The sequence below is a fragment of the Rhinoraja longicauda genome, chromosome 21, assembly GCF_053455715.1.
Source record: "Rhinoraja longicauda isolate Sanriku21f chromosome 21, sRhiLon1.1, whole genome shotgun sequence".
Classification (NCBI taxonomy): Eukaryota; Metazoa; Chordata; class Chondrichthyes; order Rajiformes; family Arhynchobatidae; genus Rhinoraja; species Rhinoraja longicauda.
In genome coordinates, this window is record NC_135973.1 from 17,360,649 (window position 1) to 17,379,747 (window position 19,099).

At 41.1% G+C, this 19,099-nt stretch overlaps 1 protein-coding gene across 3 annotated transcripts in view; it reads left to right on the forward strand.

Moving 5' to 3' along the window:
* The window catches only part of LOC144603973 (myosin phosphatase Rho-interacting protein-like), a 129,779-nt gene that overhangs the window by 49,710 nt on the left and 60,970 nt on the right, over nucleotides 1-19,099 (forward strand). For all 3 annotated transcript variants that reach the window (XM_078417871.1, XM_078417872.1, XM_078417873.1), the window contains exons 4-5: nucleotides 14,474-14,625; nucleotides 18,520-18,604. In XM_078417871.1, coding sequence (XP_078273997.1) covers nucleotides 14,474-14,625; nucleotides 18,520-18,604 — 237 coding nt within the window. The remainder of the gene's footprint in view (nucleotides 1-14,473; nucleotides 14,626-18,519; nucleotides 18,605-19,099) is intronic.

A 19,099-nucleotide genomic window follows, 5' to 3' on the forward strand; every position in this document is an offset into this window, starting at 1 on the left:
TCAGAGAATCCACTGCAAGGAAGCGTGATGCTAACTCCTACCTCTGAGAAGTATGAAGTGGCGAGAATATGTGTCCGATATTTCTGTGCTCTGAGAAAGCACTTCTGTCAGTGAATAGGACTGAGCTGGTCATCTAATGCAACAATTATCCCTTCAGCATTTTGATGAAGAAATCATTTTGCTTTTATTGAGAGAATTTCTGCTGTTTCATTTCTTAGTTCCATTTGTGTGAAAAAAAATGCTTTTAAAATCTATTCTGTAAATATTTTTCTGTCTGTTGTGTGAATGTGCATCGTTATTTGCTTTATTTTGTGTACAATACATTGTTTGGCATAAATCTTGCCTCAGCTTTCAGTGTCATTTATTGCTTCAGTGGTGTCGAATTGATCCTGGTGAGAAAGGCATGGGAAAGATATTGAACTAAAAATCTATCGAGATCAAGGGAAATGCAATGGAACACGTGAGGATAAAGTAGAATTGAGATCGAAGGTCTAAAGTTACTGTGGGAAGTATTCAGACACAGGCCTACAGGGGACAAAGGCAGATGCATTTGTACTCAGCTGGTTAGCAACTGTGTGGGAGGCCAAAGGAAGGAATGTCAAAGTGGAATCGGAACAGGATTTGGCTTGATGATTCACTGACCTCTGACATTCCAAGGAAAACAATCCAAGTCTATCCAACCTTTCCCTGTAGCTAAAACCCTGTAATCCGGGCAGCATCCTGGTAAACCTCCTCTGCACCCTCTCCAAACCCTCCACATCTTTGCTATAATGGGGTGTCCAGAAGTGGAGATCAAACTTTTAAAAGAACAGATATTTTCATTAAAAAAAATTGTTTGGAGCCTTGGATGTAACAGAGGGCAAAAGATTTTCATCTAGCTCCATCGAATGATATGTTTTTAATCCCTGATACCTCAAAGTAGCATAAGAAAATAACTGCAGATGCTGGTACAAATCGAAGGTATTTATTCACAAAATGCTGGAGTAACTCAGCAGGTCAGGCAGCATCTCGGGAGAGAAGGAATGGGCGACGTTTCGGGTCGAGACCCTTCTTCAGACTGATGTCAGGGGGGTGGGACAAAGGAAGGATATAGGTGGAAACATGAAGATAGAGGGAGATCTGGGAAGGGGGAGGGGAAGAGAGGGACAGAGGAACTATCTAAAGTTGGAGAAGTCGATGTTCATACCACTGGGCTGCAAGCTGCCCAGGTGAAATATGAGGTGCTGTTCCTCCAATTTCCGGTGGGCCTCACTATGGCACTGGAGGAGGCCCATGACAGAAAGGTCAGACTGGGAATGGGAGGGGGAGTTAAAGTGCTCGGCCACCGGGAGATCAGATTGGTTAACGCGGACCGAGCGCAGGTGTTGAGCGAAGCGATTGCCGAGCTTGCGTTTGGTTTCGCCGATGTAAATAAGTTGACATCTGGAGCAGCGGATGCAATAGATGAGGTTGGAGGAGGTGCAGGTGAACCTCTGTCTCACCTGGAAAGACTGTTTGGGTCCTTGGATGGAGTTGAGGGGGGAGGTAAAGCGACAGGTGTTGCATCTCGTGCGGTTGCAGAGGAAAGTGCCCGGGGATGGGGTAGTTTGGGTAGGAAGGGACGAGTGGACCAGGGACTTACGGAGGGAACGGTCTCTGCGGAACGCAGAAAGGGGAGGGGATGGGAAGATATGGCCTGTGGTGGGGTCCCGTTGTAAGTGACGGAAATGTTGGCGGATAATTTGTTGTAGCATGTTTTCTTTTAAAACCAAAGATGATAAAATGTAGATGATGCAGAACTGAGAATCTGAGAGCAATTGCAATTTTTAATTAAAACTGCTGCAGCCAAAGAGAGAGGAGAGATGCAGAACATGCCTGTAGCAGTGAGTGGGAGAGGGGGAGAATGACAAAGATGCTGCTTGGACTGGTCAGAAGATTACTGAGTTCATATGCATCTGTCTGCAACAGGGTGCCTATTTAATTGGAATTGCAGAGAATACCTGGAGAAATGACAATGGAAATCAGGTTAAGCAAATTTTTAAAAATAAAACAAATAAAAATGAAAATAAAATAAATCTTTATGATAAACAGTAATTGATGGAGACATTTAGCAACATTTGTGCTTACAACAGACAAACCTATGATTGTAGGGGAAAAAAGGTGCTCCTGAATTTGGATGTTACAGTTTTCAGGCTCCTCTACCTTTTTCCCGATAGCATGAGTGAAATAAGAGGGTGATGTGTGTCTCTGATGATGCTGGATGCTTTTTGAGGCAGCGACTCTTGTCGATCCCTTCAATGGTGGGGAGGTCAGTACCTGTGACCAACCGGGCAGTGTTCACCGCTTTTTGTAATCTTCTTCATTCCTGGGCATTCGAGTTGCCGAACCAGGCTGTGATGCAACCAGTCAATATGCTCTCTGCTGTACACCTGTAAAGGTTCAAGACTATGTAAGAAGGTACTGCAGATGCTGGTCTACACTGAAAATCGATACAAAATGCTGGAGTAACTCAGCGTGACAGGCAGCATCTGTGGAGGGAAGGATGGGTAATGTTTCGGGTCGAGACCCTTCTTCAGAGACCATCTATGCCTGTCTTTTTTTTTGGTTATGCTGAACACTCCTTGTTCAAAATGCATCCCGGTACCATTCCCCCAACTCTTTCCCCCCAACTCTTATCACCGGTAACAATATATCTTAATTCATCTCACTTTCTTCAAATCAAAGATCCAGCCAAGAGCACTTGCGTGGGTCCCATTTATGCCCGTCTTTTTGTTGGTTATGTTGAACACGCCTTCTTCCAAATGCATCCTGGTACCATTTCCCTGTTACATCGATGATTATCGGTGCTGCCTCCCACAACATTGCAGAACGTGTGGATTTCCCCAACTTTACGACTAGCTTCCACCCTATCCTCCAATGTCCTCTCCTCACCTGTCTACCTTTATTCCCTGAGGGCTCCTCCTGCAGGTGGGTGCGGCCCGACCCCGGTTCCCTCTCCTCTCCTCGGCCTCGGTCCTCTCCCATCGCATCCGTTGTCATCGCTGGCTCCATCCTCCCCGGTCTCTGGTCTCAGGGGACTCGGCGGGCTCTTCCTTCCAGGCTGCAATCCGCTGGGTTCTCCTGGCATGGGCTCATTCGGCAGTTAGCGCATGCAGCCCACGGTCCGCGTTCGGCCGCGGACTGCGCCATCTCTCTTGTTCGGCCGTGGGAAATAACATTAACTCAGTGCAAATATATTTGCATTTTTGGCATCTTTTTTGCATCTTTCATAGTCTTAGGATCACATTGTCCTAAAACTTCTACAGTGTGGTTTTGTTTGATCTTGGAACCTTATAAGCTACAATGAGTTTGCTATTACAGGAGAAAATGTGTTATTGAGATGCAACTTGAGCATTCCACTGGGGATGGAAGACGATAAGCCGCCTGCTCTTTCGACCCAATGGTTATTGAGAGCTTAAGCTGTTTGTGAATCTACTTTTCTAGAGGTACATGCATACTTCAGTATTAAACCTCACCCAGATGAATGCATCTCATTGTAATATGTCACTTTTGCACTGAAAGAGTTGATTTTGTGACCCCCCTTTGGTAATTAGGTACTTTTCTTATTTCCTTTTCCACTAAATAAGTAGCTGCAACACATTCATTCTTCAGCACCATAATTGTAAGTGCAAATTGAATGCGTCGTGTTTATGATAAGTGTCTGCTTTGGCTCAGTAACGAGTCAGGTTTTGGATTCGGGTCTCATTCCAGTGTCTTGAGCATAAAAATCAATGCTTGTAGTATAGTACTGAGTGTGGGAGAAACCTGCCAATTGGGTGTTTCTAAAAAAAAATCCCATGATAATATTTTGAGGAGGGAGGTTTTATTTTTCCTGATGTCTTGAACAAAATTCATCCTTTGATCAACATTTCAGAAATAGAATCTGATTATTATCATGTTATTATTTCTGAGAGCTTCCATTATGTAAATTTAGCTGCTTTTTTCCCCACAAGAAGGGACCATTCAGTCTTGAACCTGCTCTTTCATTCTGCATGAACCTGCTCTTTAATTCAGCAAGATCATGGCCAATCTTTCACCTCAACACTGCTTACCCTCCATATCCCCATCCAAAAATCTATCCACGTCTGTTATGAATGACCACGACAGTTGAGTTTCCACAACCCACCAGGTCAGAGAAGTCCAAAGATTTATTCTCATTTCACTCTGAGATTGCCAATCCCTTCATTTGAGACTGACTCCTTGTTTAGCCAGGAGAAACTGCCAAAGTACTTTATTGGCTTTAACAAGCCCGCGCTTGGTCTCGCTGATGTATAGGAGAACATAGCCGTAGGCGGACTCCTATATATTGGCGAGACCAAGAGCAGGCTCGGCAAACGTTTCGCTGAACACCTCTGCTCAATCTGCCTAGGCCTACGCGATCTTCCGGTTGTTCCACATTTTAACTCCCTTTCCCACACAGACCTTTCAGTCTGGGGCCTCCTCGTAACATCCTCGTAAATGCAAATTGGAGGAACAGCACCTCATGTTTCACTTGGACAGCTTCCACCCAGGGGTATAAATATTGATTTCTCTAATTTCAAGTAATTCCATTTGCCTGTATTTGGTCCAAATCCACCTAACCATTCCTATCCATGAATCTGTCCAAATGTCTTCTAAATGTTGTTAAACATACTTGCCTTAACTACTTCCTCTGGCAACTTGTTCCATATACTCATTAGCCGCAAAAAAAATGTCCCTCAGATTCCTATTAAATCTGTCCCCTCCCGTTCTTACGCCCTCTAGTTTTTGATTTCCTTGCCTTTGGGGGGGGGGGGGCATTCACCTTAGCTATTCCCCTCATGCATTTATACGCCTCATCGAGGTCACCGCTCAGTCTCAGATATTCCAATGAATAAAGTCCGAGCTTTCACAATTCTCTCTGTAACTCAGTCCCTTGAATCCTGGCAACATCCTCGTAAATCTTCCCTCCACTGTTTCCAGCTTTATGGTATCTTCCCGCTGAGTTACTCCAGCACTTTACGTTTTTCTTTGTAAACCAGCATCTGTGGTTCTTTGTTTCGGCATCTTTCCTGTGGCAGGTTGACCAGAATCAAATGCCACACTCCAAGTCTTGCTTTAACAACGTTTTGTACAACCGTAACATAACATCCTAACGTTTACACACAATGCCCTAACTGTTGAAGACCAATGTGCCAAAATCCACCACTTTCAGCGAGTTCCATAGTTGTGCAATGTGAACAGTAATTCAAAACAGGTTCAATCTAATTCCCACCGTTTCCACTCATAATTAAGATGAATAATGAAAATTCATCAATTTTTGAACTGTTTGAGTGTTATTAAACTTCCTCCTTTAATTATAGAATTGAATATTCTGTCTCCTAATGTTTGTGCACTGCAGTCTATTCAGTTTGAGTAGGTGCAATTAGCCAGAATTTTTCCCTAGTGGTCTTGATGTTTTATCAGATTGGGTCTTAATTTGGTTACTGACGTACTAGCTGGTGATCCTTGATTATGGTAACGACGTTATCTTTTTGGGAGGTGATTGCAATGACTGCATTCTCTCGAATCACATGAAGATTATTCAGAGAAATAAATTGTCTTCACCTATCTTCTGATGGACCGTGTAAACAGTGAAGCATTCAATTCAGAAACATGAGATTGTGAACAATATTAAAAATGTTCTTGGATTTGAAGTGCAGATCATTAGGATACATATGATTTATGCTGGAGCAAGTAAATATAAAATGTTAAGAAAAGTACCCTATTAAAAGTTAATGTCCATGCAATGTGAGGAATTCCAGCATTTTCTTTGATGTCTTGCCACGTCAGTAGAACATTAGCAGATTAGAGATCATAATAGCATGTTGTTTTCAACAAAATGGCTCTTGTACACAAATGCGCACACAGATTTTTAATAAAATTTCAAGTCTACTTAGGATGGGTTTCAACATTCAAAATCTAATTAGATTTTGTCCTATTCAGGAAGAGATGGTAGGGCACAGATTGTACAAATTGGTGAATATGAATAATAATTAACATTTTGCTCTAAATAGGAAGGATGTTGTTAAACTGGAAAGAGTGCAGAGATTTACAAGAATGTGGTAGGAGTTGAGGGGCTGAGCTATCAGGAGAGGTTGGGCAGGCTAGGACTTTCTTCCTTTGAGCTCAGGACGACGAGCATTGAGCTTATTCCCCTCTATAAGATCATGAGGGGAATAGATAGGGTAAATGCACAGAATCTTTTCCCCAGAGTAAGGGAATCAAGAACTAAATCAGGGGAAGTGGAGGCGCAGCGATATAGTTGCTGCCTTACAGAGGCAGTGACCCAGGTTCAATCCTGACTACGGGTGCTGCATGGAGTTTGCACGTTCTCCCTGATGTCTAGTTGATCTGATCTCATCCGCCTGCAGAGCCTATCCAAATGCCTCTTGGAAACCACTATCTTATCTGGCTTCACCACCACCTCCGACAATGGTGCATTTCAGACCCCCACCACCCTCTATGTTAAAAAAAAAAGTCCTGCACATCTCCATTAAACCTTCTCCCTCTCGCCTTATAGCTACGCCCTCTAGTATTGGACATTTCCACTTTGGGAACGGTAGTGGAAATAACTAGGGGGGTGGGGGGGAGGGGGGGTCATTACTATAATTACATTTGTAAGGTTGTTTGAACTGCCTGCCTAAAGGTAATACAGCATGTGTACGCTGGGCCGGGCTGCAATTACTACAGTCACAAGGGACTCAGTGCTTTAATTTAGTTGATAAATAATAGCAGCTCCATGACATCTCCTTGTGGATTCTTCTTGGATCCTGGGGCATCATCCATAAAGCTATTGAGGAGTGTAGGATTGTAAATAATAATAAACAAGGGGTTAGGTAAGTTACATTTTAAAATTATCTTTATTCTAGATATTTTCGTCTGTCATTGACCAGTAACTTTGCTGACGGCTGCCATTTAACCTTGTAGATTTTTCCTCAGCTGCTATCTTAGTCCATATGCGCGTACTTCCTTCAGGCATCCAACAATCGAATAAATGGTGATGACAGAGGGGAAAAAAAAGCCTTGTAGCTTTTACAGTCAACAATTTAAGAGATGGCACTTGCCAGTGTTAAGGCTTTCCAGGTAATTTTGAAGGGATGACTTTTCTTGCATCAATGTAGGTTCAGTTACCGGTCTGGCCACATTGTTGTGTTCAACATACTAAAGGCTTGTATGATAAGCCTGCAGTGTCTGATGAAGTAAGTGCAGGAAAAAGATGACTACACAGAGCGATTTAGCTTTTCATCATCTGTGGATATACACTCACAAATTCTTATTTAACCTCATTCCCTCTCCCCAACTCCAACAAGGGAAATCTGACAAGTTTCCTCATCGCTTTTCTTCCAGTCAAAAAGTATTTAGATCTCCAATTACTTGACTGGAAAAGGCCTGAAAGCAACCTTAGTACGAGCAGAAATGGATGCGGAAAGTTCCTTAATCTTTCTGACAATATCTTGCTGAATGGGGTATCTGCTGAGCTAAAAGGGAATAGATTTAATTTTCAGAATAATTTTAGTTTCTTGATTTATTTTCAAATAATATCATGTATTATCCCAAGGATAATATTTGTCTGAGAGCAAGTTTGGGTGGCAAACTTCTATCTTAGGATTCCGTTATACCTCTTTGGTAAAGCAGCAGCAATCTCTCTGTCCTCGTCGAATCAAAAGATCATTATGAAATAAACGTTAGTTTATAGTCTGAAGAAGGGTCTGGACCCGAAATGCCACACATTCCTTCTCTCCAGAGATGCTGCCTGGCCCGCTGAGTTACTCCAGCTTTTTGTATCTACCTTCGGTTTCAACCAGCATCTGCAGTTCCTTCTTGCGCATTAGTTTATCGGCCATGTTTTGGGGACCAGTGAACAGAGTTCTTTTTTACATTCAATCCTTTGGTCGATGAATGTCAGTGTAAATAAAGTACTGTGTACTTTTGTGTCCATCGCTGTTCTATAATGGGAAATTGCTTGTTCTGGATGACAATTCATAGTTTGGGATTTATTGCTGTAGGAACGCCACTCATTAATGTACCCAGATTACCAAGTTCAGTTATTGATGATTCTGAAGAAGGGTCTCGACCCGAAAAGTCACCCATTCCTTCTCTCCTGAGATGCTGCCTGACCCGCTGAGTTACTCCCGCATTGTGATACCTTGATGATTTGTACGGTTGTTTGAACCGGCTGCCTGAAGGAAGTGTACAGTGATAGTGGTTGAGGTTACCACAAACAAGGAGGAAACCTATAATGTTCAAAGCATTTGCCAGGAATGCTAATGGGTTAATGATAGGCCCCAGGGCAGACAGGTGCTGACTCAGACACTGTGGAATTCATTATCCCAAGAATGGCAGGTCTAGAAATACAACTGCTTGGAAAAGGGAGAACAACCTTGATTTGTTGGCAGATGATTGAATATTGGACAGTCTAAATGATTAGCTACACTTTTAGATTGTTGCGTTTTTAGAGTTATTCAGGTTCAAAAGAATATTGAAGGGAGCACTGAGGAGTTACAAAATGTTACTAAAAATGTAAAAATTCAGAATGAATGAAATGTGGGAAATCATATTCATTACTTCCATAAGTGGAATTTTAAATTTAATTTTCAATGTTTATCTGCATTAAAACATCGGTTATAAATAACTGTGATGGATGTGAGGAACTTAGGACCATTCTGAGGAGAAAGATGATTTGTGATTAATAAGCCCATGTAAGGACTTAACTGATATTTTGGTGGAAACGTGAGATGGAACTGGGCGGATGTGAAAATACCCAGTTGAGTTTGTGTGGGTATAAGCAAATCCCAGGTGTGAGTATAATAGTTCTTGTGTCATTTTCATTTTCCTGTTATTATGGATTCTGTTTACTCAGAAGTTCCAGGAAAAAAAAACCTGTTTCCTGACTTGACAATGCCCTTAACATTTTGCAATCAGGGCCATAAAAAAAATTGCATCCGCTGCTTCTGTTATAAACTCAAGATGTTTGATACAGAGGCAATGAGAAACAAAATCTGTAGCCATTATAAATCAGTTGCCCGTGGAAGTTGGAATAATTCATTGCTAACTTTTACTGTAACAGTGTTTTTGTTTTTTTGTCAATCTTTGTTATTACTTGGCTGCCAACTGATTACAAAAAGCTAAAGAAAATCCGGATCTTTTGGGACTTGAGATCCCATATCTATAGGGAGACAGCAAGAATGCATATCAGTATTCAGAACACGATGGATTAGCAAACCTCCCAACCCTTCTGAATTTGGCGGAAAGTTTTCGCTTTCTTATTTCATTTCCGCCATTCCGATTTCGCCTGACATTTTCTCGCAAAACACATGCCTCGCCACTCGCCCCGTTTCGCCGCTCGCTGGGCCTTTACCCTGCCGCTCGCCCGGCCTCGCCGCCCGCCGGGCCTCGCCTCGCTGCCCGCCAGGCCGGGGCTCGCCGGGCCTGGCCTCGCTGCGTGGCGTGAAGCCCGTTGATGTTGAGAGGGGATGGTGGGAGGAGTGTTGGGGTGGGGGAGGGGAGGGGGGAGTGAGGGTCAGGGGGAGGGGTGGGGGGCCAGAGGAGAGGAGGGGGAGTGGTGGTGGGGAGGGGTGGGAGGGGAGTGGAGGAGGGGCGGGGGGAGTGGAAGTGGGGGGAAAGGGGGGGGAGGGGAGGAGGGGTGGGGAGGAGGGGTGGGGGGGAGGAAAGGGGGAAGTGGAGGTGGGGGAAAGGGGGGGAGGGTAGTGGGGGGTGGGGGGACATGGACCGTTGTGATTTGCTGTTGAAGACAGGAGCAAGTATGTCTTCAATGAAATTAGGTATGTGCAGTTTTAAATGAAACTCTTTTTTCATAACTTAGTCACACATTTTATGACCATTGGTCTTTTATTCAATACCAAGAGAATTGGGATGTGTAAGGAAAAAGCAAAATAGAAAAAACAAAACAAAAAATGTTTTCTTTGTGTTGTAAAAAGTATTTCTGTTCAATAACCTTTCTATAAATAGCAGAATATACTCATGATAAGTCTTTCATTGTACATGTAGTCCAAGAACTACAGACTGTTGGGAATAACAGGTCGTTTTTCACACATGCATGTAGTGCAACGCGTATGCGCATTTGGCGTGCATACTTTTTTTTGCTGAAAAGTGGCATTACGCGCCATATTATGAATTTTGATGTAAATTTCTGAATTTTGGACATCAAAATTATGAATTTGTAAGATCAAATGTTGGGATTAGTAGATGCCATGATGAATGAATGGTGGCATCTCCTTTGAAATGTTTTCTTTGTTTGCTGGTTGAAGGCTGGCCTGGTTGACCAGCATGCTGCGTCAGAAAGTAGATGATACAAGGTTGCAGCTTGAAGATTTTGCAGGAAACATAATTACACCAGAAGAGTTGCTGAATAAGCACTTCCTCTGGGCTACAAGCTGTGCTGGAAAAGCAAATTCAACTGTTTTTGGCGGATCCTGGGTCTTTTCATTTGAAATTTCCTAAGTTGTGGGATACTCAATTACGAGCAAATAAACTCAATTAGGGTTCAACATTTGTTCATATGTTCACTTGTTCATAGTTCCAAAATTCATAAGTTGTAGGAGCAGAATAAGGCCATTCGGCCCGTCAAGTCTACTCCGCCATTCAATCATGGCTGATCTATCTTTCCTTCTTAACGTCATTCTCCTGCTTTCACCCCATTTGAGAAAGTTTCATTTAAGGAAATTTCATTTAAATATTTTAAGATTTTCGGAATGGAGGTTTGGGGGCATCCAAGAAGACCAATGGTTAATCCAGAAGCAGGTACATTCATTAGGAGTCAGAGTCCAATTTCCATTTTATATGGGATTAAGATTTCACTTTTGACAACTATTTCTATCTGGTGGAGTCACTTTGTCATACAATACAATACAATACAATATATCTTTATTGTCATTGGGACTGCGCCTCCCATACGATTCAATAAATTAAATAGCTAGTCAGTATTAATTTAAACAACCCAATGAAACAAATTAGAACAGTTTTAAAACAGTAACATACCATGTAACATACCATGCTTCCTCCTGTTGTATTGTTAACTGGTGTACCATGTCCTGCTGAGTTCACCTTTTGTAACGTTACAGCTGAGAGCATTTGAGCCAAATGTTGAAGCTTTGACGGTGGGGAATTGGAAACTTCAAATGATGGCAGATTTATAGCCACGTGTTTTTGTGTCTGAAGTACTTTCAGTCCTGGTTAAAGTTTTGCTTTAAAATTGATGTAATACTGAATGTTAATGCTGCCACCCCTTCATCTCATGCCAATGGCAATAACACTGTGGTACCTTGATAAATTTGCTTAAGACTTCTTGTCAGAAAGAAATGATTAAAAAAGATGAAGCAGCCATTGATGGAATCATGGTTCTTGCACTCAAGTGATTAATATGCGTTTTGAAGAATATGTGATAATATTCATTCAATGTAGAGAGGCAACTTCATGATCTACTGAAACTCACAATTGTGTGTGCTACAGGTCAACCTACCATTTCTAATAGCTAATCCTGAGATCAGATAATGAATCTCAAATTGATCAAAGAGGGACGAGAGTTACAAAGGATTTTGCAAATACATTTGTTCAAGCCATCCCATAAGGCTTCACATTTTACAAATAGCTAATATCTCATTACTTCTAATCAACACATCATAATTTCAGGATGTGTTGGTGCTAAATACAGAATCGTACAGACCGCAAAAAGTGCTCTGGAAAATTCAGATCACGAGACACCATGTTCACATAATCTATATACTAAAACTCTCATTTGTTATCTTGTTTGTGACTGAACTTCAGCCAAAACGGTACACGGTAGCGCGACAATTTTAGGCCCACCTTACTCACCATTGTCACTTTCGTGATAATGCAAGTAGTTTTATTTAAATCGGTGTTATATTTTTAAAGTTATTCACATTTTAAAGTTTAAAAGGAGGGGAGGGGGAGGGGAGAGTGGGGGAGAAGGGAGTGGGGGAGAAGGGAGTGGGGGGGGGGTTGAGGGGAGGGGGACGGGGTGCTGCACCAATGCAGGAGAGGTTTGGGGCCAACTGGTCCACTTGGTCTAGTGACTATTAAAAACAAATAGGAATAGGTGCAACATAGACAGACCAGTTACACAGTATTATAGCTGCTGGGGTTTAGCTGGAACATTAGTTACATGAACAATGACTTTATATTAACAGTAGGAATTATAGGATATAGAAAATGTGAAGTTAATATCAACAACAACAACATGCATTTGGGTATTAATGTAGGAACCGCCCCAAGGCGTTGCACAGGAATGTAACAAGAGAAGCATTGACATTGTGCCAGAGAAATTGATATGATGGAGGTTGTGTGTGGTGAGAAGCAGAGGGGGGAAGGCAAATTTCAGATCTTAGGAGCCGTATGGCTATGACATCACCAGCAATGTGAAAGTGGGGAATATGAGTATAGAATTCTGGAAGGGATCATGAACTCGGGCGGTTATGGATTTATGAGGAATAAGGACATGAAGGGATTAGAGTATGTGTTTGAGAATTTTATAAGATATTGGATATTGGGAAATTGAACCAGGGCAGGAACATCACAGTAAATGTTCGGGCCATGGGGAGTGTGATAAAGTAGAGGAATCTAAGAGCACGAGTACATAGTTCCTGAAAATGGCATCTCAGGAAGAAGACTTTTTGGCATGCTGGTCTTCATCAGTCAGGGAATTGCGTATAGAAAAGATGGACACAAAATGCTGAAGTAACTCAGCAGGTTAGGCAGCATCTCTAGAGAACATGGACAGGTGATACTTCTGGTTGGGACCTTTCTTCAAACTAATTACAGTAGGGATAGTGGAGGGGAAATAGTGGACCGAAAAACCCCCAGGACAAATCACAAGAAAATTATGTATATCTTTGGTATCCATTTTCTCAAGAGATGCTGCCGGAACCAGAGTTACTCCAGCATTTTGTCTGTCTTTGGTACTCCCTCCTGCAATCAGTCTGAAGAAGGGTCCCAAAACGTCACCCATCCATTTTCTCCAGTGATGTTGCCTGATCCGCTGAGTTACTCTAGGATTTTGTGTCTATCTTTGGTATAAACCAGGATCAGCAGTTCCTTTGCACTAATTATAAATAGTGTCTACAAATTGGGAAATTATGTCATAGTTACACAAGTCGTTGGTAGAGCCTTACTTGGATTATCGTGTTCGGTCTTGGTCACCCTGCTGCAGAAAGATGTAATTAAGCTGGAAAAATGAAGAAAGATTTACAAGGATGTTGCGAGGACTTCCTTGTAAATAGCTCTCGGGAGAGGTTGGGCAGATTAGAACTTTATTCCTTGGAGTGTAGGCAACTGATGGGTGATTTTTATGGATAAAATCATGAGGTGCATAGATAAGATGAATTAAGTTTTTTTCTCAGGTTAGGGGAATCAAGAACTGGAGGACATAGGTTTAAGGAGAGAGGGAAACATATTAATGGGAACATGAAGGGCAACATTTTCATACAGAGGGTGGCGAGTATATGGAACGAGCTGCCAGGCGAGGTAGTTAAGGCAGATACTATAACAACATCTGGTAGAGCTGCTGCCTCACAAAACTAGAGACCCCAGAGTTATCCTTACCTCACGTGCTGGATGTGTGGAGTTTGCACATTCTCCTTGTGATCACTTGAAGGGACAATGTTTTTACACTGGCAGTTCCTCCAAATATCCATAAACCTCAGAGTAGGTAGGTAGAATAACAACATTTATAAGACAGTGGTCAAGTATATGGATGGGAAAGGTTTAGAGGGATGTGGAAAATGGGGTCAAACACAGGCAAATGGGACTAGCTTAGATGGGCCATCATGATTGCCATGGACATTTAAAAGACATTTGGACAGGTACATGGATAGGAAAAGTTCAGAGGGATATGGGCCAAACGTGGACAGATGGGACTAATGTAGATGGGGCATCTTGGTCGGCATTGGCAAGTTGGGCCGAAGGGCCTGTTTCCTTAGTGTATGACTCTTTGACAAGTTGGTCCAAAGGGCCTGTTTTTGCGCTGTTTGATTCCATGACTCTCCATATTAGACAAACAGCCAATGGAGCTAATGAAGACAAATGATTGGTATGCAAGACTGGGTTAGATGTTTAGAAGGATTTTACTTGGGTGGGTAAGGGAGTGGTAGGGGAGAAGGGGAGCCCATAAAAGGGTAAAGGTGAGGATCATAATCGATCTGTTCACAGTAAGTCAGTAAACATGGCAGCATTAATTTGTAAAGAACGTGTATTAATTCCAGGGATACATCAAGTATTTCAAGGCATGTATTTAGTTGGCTGCCATTAACTTCTCTCAAATTTAAACTCAATGTTTGAATTGGTAGGATTAAAAAAAAAAAAGTATTCAATAATTAAATTAAGATTATTTTCAATGTAATTTATTTTTAAATAAGTAAGATTGTGGAATACTGAAGGTTGCAAAAGAAAATATGCTCTCAATTCTTTTTGCTCTACACAGCCCACCACTCTTCCACAAGGTACCATCAATATGAATCTGTCCACAGATGTTACTGAGGGGGAGAGTAAGACTGCTCAGAAGAACTCTCTTTGCATTATAACGCCAGAGAAACAGTACTTCATTCGTGCAGAAAGCAAAGAAACCATCAATGGGTGAGTGTTGTTTTTGATAATATAACTTACTTGTTAGTTGGAGCTGTGACTGATCTCTGCATTTTCTTGAGCTTGTTGACAAATAATTATTTGATTCCACATTTATGAAAAGATGAGAAGGGAAAGATTTAAAGAAGACCTGAGGGGCAACATTTTTACACAGAATAGGGAGCAAGCTGCCAGATGAGGTGGTAGAGCGGGTACAAGTACGACATTTAAAAGACACTTGGACAGGTACATGGGCAGAAAAGGTTTGGAGGGATATGGGCCAGAGTCAGGCAAGCAGGACCAGCTCGTTTAGGTAACATAGTTGGCATGGATGAGTTTGGCCTGTTTTGATGCTGTTTCGCTTTATGACTGATGTTTCTTGATTAGCAAGGGCAAGGTTTGTGATGAATGAAATAGATCTCGGTTAATTAGATCACCCGATGTGCTTGCTAAAAAGCCTTTACTTAAAGATTTATAAATCACACCTCTTAGAAACTTATTAATGTATATAGCATACACCAATGCACTTCAAATCATTCATTGTTATGTTTGATATCAAGATACAAACCTCTAATGCTTCAGTCATTTAATCATCAAGGCTAAGAAGATGTTTATCTCCAGATTTAATACTTGTGGAAATTGCAAAAATAAGTGATTCTAATCATTGACAATGCAGTCCCCTCCACTCTTCCCATAACTGCATCCAGCTGCTACTTAGTTTTTATCTTTATTCCCAACTTCTGGTTCACCAGAGGCTTTGAGCACTATTTGTGTAAGGACCCGTTCCTGAAAGTCCTCAATTGATTAAACTGATTATCTTGCTCTGTGGACAGAGTTTAACTTTAATTAGAACTTTGTATCAATCTGAATGTCTATTCTGCTTGTTGCCTTGTGCGCCTCTACCGAATGGCATTAGGTTGAGGCCTCTAGTTTATTTCACTAACATTCTCAAGTAAAATTGAATAATATCTTGGAATCATTTACAGGCATTGTGTTTTGCAACCATTCTTTCAGTCCGTACAGTACTTCTCTAATCCATTTACTTTTGGTTACTCTTTCTGTCAAATAATTAGTAAATTTGACCAAATGTTAGCGATATTCTACATCTAGAGCATGAACCCCACTCCATCCAATCTATTGTGCTATTTTAAAAAAAACACATAGTGCCCTCCATAATGTTTGGGACAAACATTGAAACCTTTTTTCAATCTCTTACCTCGATGGAGGTGCGTTTTTTTCCCCGTATCGTATCTCTGTCCCCTCTGCGGCCGAACAACGAGGTGTTGGCGTCCTTTCCGGTGCTTCATGCCTTGGGTGCGGCACGGACTTTAACATCACGGAGCTTGCGATCCGTTTGCCGGGGATCGACTGCGGAGAGCTCCAACCGCGGGGCCTGTGGACTTTAACACTACAGCCATTAACAAGGAGGAAGAGGATTGAACTTTATTACCTCCCATCACAGTGAGGAATGTGGAATCTGCTGTGGTGGATGTTTATGTTAAATTTTATTTTATGTGGCTGTGTGTCTTGTTGCTTTTCACTTAGTATGGCTGTATGGTAACTCAAATGTCACTGTACCTTAATAGGTACATGTGACAATAAATTGATCTTGAATCTTGAATCTGAAAGCAGAATATAATACTCAGCCGCAACTACTATATGCAAGCAACCAAGTTCTATCCTTTGGTTTCTTCCTTTATCTTCCTGAATAAACAAACAGTCATGCTATTAATATCACTACAGCCATTAACAATTTTGTACCTCCAGACACATTAATCTAGCTCCTTTCTAAAGGTTGATCCTGAATCACTTACTTTCCGAGTCTGTTCAACGTATTCACTTTCCATATTTCTAATTGCCAACTTCACTTTAGGCTGCTCAGTTTTCTGCAGTTGACACTGTTTTTTGAATTTCTTAATTAAGCTATGTGCTTATCATATATTTCTGTGCTTGGAAAATTTATTTTCTATGAGCATGAAGGGGATTTGTCAGATTCTGTGACATCTCTGGCCATTTGGTCTCTTGTGTCTGCTACACCGATCAGTAAGAGACCTCTTACCTCAGCAGCATTGATCCAGTACTCCTTGACTCCTTAATATCCAATTGATATTGGAATATTAGAAATTATTGTTCTGTGGCTTGATCCCTAGTTTGTCAGATCCTGAATTGCAAACAAATAATCTTCACCAACCCAGCAAAGCCTAATGACTCTCAGTGCAAACGATATGCATTGGGTTAAATCAAATCCGCTATGAAAGGGATCTATTCTGGTTCATTTGAGAAATAAAGAAACATTTCCATTTACATAGCAATTTTCATAGCCATGGTGCATCACAAAGTTTTTGTGCAACTGATTATATGCTTTTGAAGTGCAGTCACTTTTGGAACGCAGGACACATCAGAACAAACTTGAGACTTAATGATCAGATAATGCAATTTTGATGTGGATTGTGGGAGAAGTTTTAGCAGAATTGACAGGGAAGAATTGTCCAGTCTGAGAAATATAGCCACATGATCTATTTTCTGTACCTGTGTTGTAGATAGGACCACAGTTAACAACTCAACTGTTGATAATTCTGACTGCTGCCCTGAAGTGTCAGTCCAGATGTCTGTACCCAAGTTTGTACTCGCTCTAGATATTTGTGACCTTTGTACAGCATTGATGTACAGAGAGGTAGACCGTCCACTGAAAGTGATAACACAAATAGATAGTGGTAAAGTAGGTGTATGATAAGCTTGCCTTCTTCGGTTCAGGCATTGACTATAAGAGTCATGATGTCATGTTGCAGCTCTATAAAACTTGGTTAGGCCGCCTTTGAAGTATTGTGTGAAGTTCTGGTTGCCCCATTAAAGGAAGGATGGGGAGGCTTTAGAGAGGGTGCAGAAGAGATTTACCTTAATGCTATCTGGTTAAGAAGGTATTAGCTATAAGGAAAAGCTGGACAAGCTTGGATTGTTTTCTCTGGGGTGTCAGACGTTGATGGGAGACCTGATAGAAGTGTATACAATTTTTAGAGGCATGGATATGATACACTCGGAACCCTTTTCCCAGGGTGAAAAAATCACACATTAGAGGGCATTGCTTTAAAGTCAGAAGGGGGAAGTTTAAAGGAGATGTGTGGGTCAAGTTTTTTTAAATCAAGAGAGCAGTTGGTTCCTGGAACGTACTGCCAGGAGTGGAGATGGATGTTGGCATTTAAGAGGATTGTACACACATGGATATGCAGGGATTGGAAGCATATGGATCACATACAGGCAGAGGAGATTAGTTTAACATGGCTTCATGTTTGGCTGGGACATTTTGGGGCAGAGGGCCTGTTTCTATGCTATTCTGCTCTACGTTCCATGTAAGTCCTTGGAATGCTGCAATTAAGATACAGATGACATTTAATTTGTATTATGTGAGGTATTCAGCTGAAGAAAACATTATGGTCTGGCAAAATAAATGAGATACATGTGTTAAAGACTAAATAAAGATTAAAGTAAATATTACTCAGCATATGAACTAAAAATTCTAATTCAAATCATTGTGATTATCTCTTTTTTTTTTGTTGCCTTTTTAAGCTTTCACCTTTGGGCTGTATTGTTTGAATATCAACTTCTGAGATGGTAAACAACATTACAATCCAAGAAGTAGAACTTCAATACATATGACATGATTTAGGTGCCAAATTAATACTAATCTTACTATTTATCTATACTGATGGCCTCTATTACTCAGCTGTGTTCTGCATTATGGAGTTTTCTTTGCCCATCGCTCTTAATCATATGCATTGCCATAAAATACTGTATTTTCTACTTTAAATCCAACATGAGAAAACCACCATGAGTTACAAATGAAACCCTGAGAGACATGAGCAGTGGTGGTTATTCTAAGATCTGATGTTGTTGTCCATCTTCTTTCAGCTGGTTTGAAACACTGCTGATGTATCCACGCACCAATAAACAGAATCAAAAAAAGAAACGGAAAGTGGAACCTCTTACATTACAGGTAAAGGAAATGTGGGAAGTCGAGCAAGATTTTTATTTTATCTGCACCACGCAGCACGTATGCATATTGACAATAAACTTGACTTGCTTTGACTTGAGATAAACAGATGTCAATTGAATGTATTACTCAGTTCAATTTAGTCTATCGTGTATGTGCTACCATTCATATTGTAAATTGTTTTAAAATGTTTTCAATTTACGTGAAAAATTATTTTTCATCCGATATGGAATTTGTTAAATTGAGTTGCCCATGGGACAGGGAAAGCATGCGTTTATGTAACCTCTGACATCATGATTTTCCAAAGAAACTCACAGCTGATTGATTACTGTTGAAGTCTGGACTCTGTAATACGGTGAAATGTAACAACATATGTACATATAGCAATATCTTGAAATAATAGTGAGAAAATTGATTAATTGAACAAGAGAAGGTCGAGTGATAAATGTTGGTGAAGATACTGCAAAAATCTCCCATCAGGAATTGGAACATTGTGAT